The 6575-nt window shown below is 35.4% G+C and overlaps 1 protein-coding gene across 1 annotated transcript in view; it reads right to left on the bottom strand.

Annotated features, from left to right (window-relative positions):
* Positions 1–908: 908 nt before the first annotated feature.
* Positions 909–6575, bottom strand: part of LOC108372188 (ryanodine receptor-like) — a gene marked incomplete at its 3' end in the record, with an annotated part of 20535 nt that continues 14868 nt past the window's right edge. The window contains exon 2 of the mRNA XM_017627833.1: positions 909–1112. Coding sequence (XP_017483322.1) covers positions 909–1112 — 204 coding nt within the window. The remainder of the gene's footprint in view (positions 1113–6575) is intronic.

Raw genomic sequence — 6575 nt, 5'->3', positions numbered from 1 at the left:
AGTTTTTGTTTTCCTTACATTATTGTTTTATCGCTTATTGTTACTTTGCATTTGGCACATTTGACACAGCCTGGCAGCACCTTTTAATAAAAGATATTTCGGAAGCGTACATTTACCAGCATTTTCTTGTTTCAGCGGGTGTTTTTATAAGTAAAAAATATAGAAAGTTTCGAGAAGAGAACTGAAAAGTTAAATATCTGATATTTAATGAAGCTCTAAATAAATCAAATTATTTTAAAAGCAACGACTCCTTATGATTCGCATGATTTTTTTCTTTGCTTTAATCGTGCAAAATATTTTAATAAAAGTTTTTAAAAATTCTTGAAGAAAATGGCTATAAGAGTTTTTCCCATCCAGTAAAATTTCTAAAAATAAACTTAGCAAACTTCCGCTCTAAACTTCCACTCTAAGCTTGCGATTTACTGATTTTGTAAGAAATATTTTTTACAAATATTCTAAGCGCAATATAAAGCTAAATTTTAATTTTAAAAAATTATCGAAAACTATTGATAGTTATCGATGGTTTGTAAAGAACTACCGCTACTATCGATAGTTTCAGACCACTAGTATTAAGCAGGGTGGAAAAGTTTTCCATCTGGACCGATAGAATAAAAAATCATATCAAATATCAAATCAATCATGCAAGTCCCTTACAGCCATTTTCAACATGTCTGGTTAACACTAACTCCCCGTTAAACATCGTTATCGAAATAACATTGAGTGGGTAACTTCGAATAAATATTTAACGGGGGATTATTGTTAATCAGACATGGTGAAAACGGCCTACCATTATATTTGGTCTTCTTGAACAAAACATGCGTTAGTTGCGCAGTGTTAAATCATCATATAGCAATTGTATAATACAGCGATTTTTTCGAGAAAGATAATGGCAAGATTGTCAAACTTACAGTTTCGGACCCTGCTGCAGTAACAAGTTCTTGTAACGCACGCACTGACAATGCCTGCTCGATTACGAAAACGCATTGTGATAGATCAGGTGGCACATTTTTGTCGGCGATATTCTCCAAAAAGCAGTGCCGGTTACCAAATCCTTCAGCTGCTAGACAAACACGTTCTCCCGTTGCTGTACATGAGAGGCAAACCATATCTTCCTGTGAACGATGACAATAAATTTTATAGTTATAGTGTACTTAGGCAAAATGGACGAATTAAAAAGCTTTCACACAGTTATACAATGATTATGTCATTTTAACATAACTGTACCAATCGGTACCCTGACTTGATCCCAAGAGGTATAATCCCAATTTTGAATTTTGGGATAATGTCCCTTGTTACACGGGGGGAAATAATGCATAGTAAAAATGAATACTTTATATTTGATTATCGTTTAAAAATGTTTACCTGACGATAGCGCTTTATTAAAGATTATCGCAAGAGGAATCGCTAAGGCCGGACAGTTTTTAAATAAGATAGCCGACATCCCGTCTACGTCTGTTTGCGAAGAAGGTTTAATAGAAAGCATCCCCTTTATAATGTCATCCGATGAAATAAAAAGAGCCCCAAAGTTGAGAATAGAAGATATTTCAGAAGAGAAGTTAGGGAATTGCCCGTCATCAGCAATGTAATTTGACATAAAAAAGTCAGCAAACAAATTAGCTGCTTCAACAGGAGTACTAGCAAATTTATCGTCGAGCATTACCGAAGTAGGTATACTTGCGCATGATTTTTTGGATTTGACAAAGTTCCAAAATGATTTCGGATTAGCTTTAATGTTCCCTTCGGTGCTACGAATATAGTTTTTGTAGAGGAGATTATTTAATGATTTAAATTCCTTATGATAACGCTGGTATTTTACAAAGAAATAATGATTTTTTGATGATTTAAATTTTTTTAGATAACTATTTTTGAGATTTTTTAGTTTCTTCAGGTCTTTGTTGCACCAGGGTGATTTNTAGGTTCGTTCGCGTAGCTGTTAATTGTTCATGTTTAACCAAAACTTACAAGTTTTTGCGTTCGCGTACGCAAAAAACTTGCAAAGTAGGGGAAATTGAGAGAGCAAAGTGACATTTCATTTTGAGGGGAAGCTGCTGGTTTCTGCTGGAAAAATTTTTGCCAACAGCAATTTGCCAACAGGAAAACAGCTGGTTGGCATTTACGCAAATCACAAAATTGAATTTGATGGTTTGGAAGTTAAAAATTACAAGACTGATTAAACTTGTAAGAAATAAGTAGTTATTTGTTTAATCAATAAACTGTGTCAATATAACACTTTGTGATGACTTTTCGTACGTTTTAAATTTCACACTTTTGAATGTAAACAAAAATTATATCAGCTGTTCGTCTAACTTGCAAGTTTCTGCAAATTTTCTGTTCGCGTACTATTTGGGATATTTTTCTCTTGTGAGAGAACAGATGACATTTCGCCGGAATTTGGCAGTTGGTTGGTTTTCACTGGAGATTTTAAACGAACGCACCTATTATCAGCAGCCGAAGTACCAATGGCATGCGCAGCAACCGATGGGTTATCAGCAGCCAAAGAAGTATTGCGAGGAGACAGCGTCACAGTTTTGTTGACTGTGCACATGCTTGGAGAGCATATGCCTAATGGGTTAGCAGAGCACGCAGTAACAAGGTCGGCAGTGAGAGCGTTAGTTATAATGACACCAACAGAAGAAGCAGCAGAAGTTGAAGAATTAACGTTCAAGGGCGACTTATTAAGGTCAGCGACCCTAGCTTTTGAACGTGTAATAATCAAATTGTTATTATCAGCTGTATCATTACTAGGCGAAATGTTGCTAGCAGCATTCTTGATAGGAACGTGTGATATATTCGAATTTTTTGGATATTCTGGATTATGCAGGTTGTAATGTCCTCCAAAAGCAGTTATATTTCCTTTAGTGAACACAAGGCATTACTAATCTTAGACAAGCAGGACGAAATAGATACACAGCTGCAGGTGTCACATCTGAATATTAGATTTTTATTAGATTTGATTACTTTGAGGCAAGCGGAATTTAGTTTTGCACATTTTAAATGAAAGTTCTGCGAACAAAGTCCACAAGTAATAAAATCACCGCTCGCACACAGCGAGTTACAATTGGAATGCAGTATAAAACAGTAAATTTGTACGGGAGGAACCATGTCCCCTTTTCGAATAACGCAATTTTTTCTCCATGAGTATGGAATTAATTTTGTGTACACATCTCAGTGCCAAGTTCCAGTCCTCTGCAATAAACACCTCCAGAGATATGCAGCATAGAAAAATCAATTTGCATAGAAGTTGCCACACCACCTTTTCCAATAACTCTAATTTTTCACCATAAGTATGGTATTACTTTCACATACATATGTATTTCCATACCAGCTTGAGTACTTTACCCCAAACATTTGAAGAGATATACAATATGAAACTTTCAGTCAGTATGGTAGGTGCTACGCCTCATTTCCAAAAACGTCCATTTTTCTCCGTGAATATGAACATCATTTCACAGTGTTGGCAAACTGTTAATCTGATTAACGATTAAAAATTAACGATTAAAATGTTAATCGCGTTTGACGATTAAAATTAATTAGTCGGAATCAACTGTACGATTAAGGATTACATTTTTTTTAATCGTTAATCGCTGGTTGCGATTACGTTTAATTAATTTTAAACATTAATCGTTAATCCAATTAAAAATAAAATCTGATTAAGTTGTCTAGTTTGTCCGAATTTGAAACCAAACACCAGTTATAGTAATTATTTTGTGTTTTACGCTTATAAAAAGCACACAATATATAAAAAAATTCTTATTAGTAATACATAAACAGGGAACTTTTACAAACTCAGTTTGTAAAACGTTTGTTGGTATAGATCTTAATGAAAATGCACACCAAATTGCTCAGATTGATGACGAAACCTGACTTAGCCATACCGGATTAACTTGCTTTGTGTGCACAGGGAAATTCCAGCATAACTTAATTAATCACCAAACCTACTTGATCAAATTAAGAGTTAATGATTAAAAATTACTTTTTTAATCACGGTTACGATTAACTGTTTATTCAGATTAAAATTAATCATGATTAACTGTAATCAGATTGAATTTAATCGAATTAACTAACTGATTAAAACATCAATCGATTAATGCCAACATTGATTTCGCATACATATCACTATACAAAGTTCCAGTTCTCTCCCACAAATACTTCCAGAGATATGTATGTAATACGTGCGCGATGTGTTTGTTTTCCAATTGTAACTCGCTGTGTGCGAGCGGTGATTTTATTACTTGTGGACTTTGTTCGCAGAACTTTCATTTAAAATGTGCAAAACTAAATTCCGCTTGCCTCAAAGTTCAATCTAATAAATCTAATATTCAGATGTGACACCTGCAGCTGTGTATCTATTTCGTCCTGCTTGTCTAAGATTAGTAATGCCTTGTGTTCACTAAAAGAAATATAAACTGCTTTTGGAGGACATTCCAACCTGCATAATCCAGAATATCCAAAAAATTCGTTACATCCTATCAAATGCTTGCACATCCGATTACAGCATATACTTTAACAGTAAAAGGTGCTGCCTTATACCCGAACTAATCATTCTCTTTTCTGCTGGTGCTTACTAAGCTCTCCTGCCGACTTGTACGTGTCTGTACCATACATATGCCTCGCACGTGCAACAAGTGGCGCATGGTACCTACTGTGCCGGACATTGTGATATAACTGTTTACATACAAGAAATTCCAAAGTAATCGTAATGTTAATTTGCATGTGAAGATGGTAAAACTTAAATGCGGGAATGGCGATCAGATCAGTGCTAGATCAAGGTAGCGCACGCTTACTAGCACGTCAAGCCGGCAGTTATTAATTCAACATTCACAATATTTTGCTTCTCCAGCTCCATAGAAGTACATCATCCGCTGGGTGCTAGTTCGTGGAATTGCAAGCAAATGCCTAAAGTTGAATAGCTAAGCAGGCAGATGCACTAAATGTTCTATTCTCTAATAGTATGATATTTCGCATTGCATACCGTTTCTGTAATAACTTGGCGTTTCATCGTCTTCTTGTCTATTTTGTACGGACACAATTGAGACGGGAATTGTTCTATATCTGCTCTCCAAGCATGTGCACAGTCAACAAAACTGTGACGCTGTCTCCTCGCAATACTTCTTTGGCTGCTGATAACCCATCGGTTGCTGCGATGCCATTGGTACTTCGGCTCTGATAATAGGTGCGTTCGTTTAAAATCTCCAGTGAAAACCAACCAACTGCCAAATTCCGGCGAAATGTCATCTGTTCTCTCACAAGAGAAAAATATCCCAAATAGTACGCGAACAGAAAATTTGCAGAAACTTGCAAGTTAGACGAACAGCTGATATAATTTTTGTTTACATTCAAAAGTGTAAATTTAAAACGTACGAAAAGTCATCACAAAGTGTTATATTGACACAGTTTATTGATTAAACAAATAACTACTTATTTCTTACAAGTTTAATCAGTCGCATCTTGTAATTTTTAACTTCCAAACCATCAAATTCAATTTTGTGATTTGCGTAAATGCCAACCAGCTGTTTTTGATCAGCTGTTTTCCTGTTGGCAAATTGCTGTTGGCAAAAATTTTTCCAGCAGAAACCAGCAGCTTCCCCTCAAAATGAAATGTCACTTTGCTCTCTCAATTTCCTACTTCTTCTGAGCACTTATTTTGGTAAACATGAACAATTAACAGCTACGCGAACGCAACTAATGATAATCGCTCGGCAACCAATGATGAATCAACAGAGATTGGTGACAAAAACTCAAATAACAATGCTGCGAGGACTGAAGTCAAAACCAGAAGGCGAAAGAAGGCTTTGGTTGTTGTGGGCTCAAATGATAGCACTGAGCTGGGTGTCGCTGTCCGCAATAAATGGTTACACCTATCATCGTTTGAGCTGAAAGTTAGCGCTGAAGACATAAAGAAATATGTAGCTAAACATGCTGGTATTGATGCTGATTCTCTCTCTTGCTACATGTTGGTTAAAAAGGATGACCCAGTAGACAAACACAAGCGAGTCAATTTCAAACTGGGCGTCTCATCGGTAAATTTTCAGAAGCTATTAAGATCGTCACTATGGCCAGCTAATGTAAGAGTTAGACCATTTCGTTTTTTTCAAAAGCAATATTAACTTTTTTATATCAAAGTGCATTTCTCCAATTTTCAAAATTTTTCAAGGTTAAATACATCTCTTTTAGATTATAAATGGGATGAGTTATTTTTCGGCCTGGACACTCACGGCTGCTTTTCCACTTTTAAGTCAATAATACACGATTTTTGCTTACACAATATACCTTTAAAAAAGAAGCGCTGTTATAAATCACCCTGGTGCAACAAAGACCTGAAGAAACTAAAAAATCTCAAAAATAGTTATCTAAAAAAATTTAAATCATCAAAAAATCATTATTTCTTTGTAAAATACCAGCGTTATCATAAGGAATTTAAATCATTAAATAATCTCCTCTACAAAAACTATATTCGTAGCACCGAAGGGAACATTAAAGCTAATCCGAAATCATTTTGGAACTTTGTCAAATCCAAAAAATCATGCGCAAGTATACCTACTTCGGTAATGCTCGACGATAAATTTGCTAGTACT

This window comes from Rhagoletis zephyria, unplaced genomic scaffold (assembly GCF_001687245.7).
Source record: "Rhagoletis zephyria isolate East Lansing unplaced genomic scaffold, Rhagoletis_zephyria_1.1 Rzeph_scaffold_05517, whole genome shotgun sequence".
Taxonomy (NCBI): Eukaryota; Metazoa; Arthropoda; class Insecta; order Diptera; family Tephritidae; genus Rhagoletis; species Rhagoletis zephyria.
Note: the sequence above shows the minus strand (reverse complement) of the source record. Positions and strands in the feature narration are given on the sequence as shown.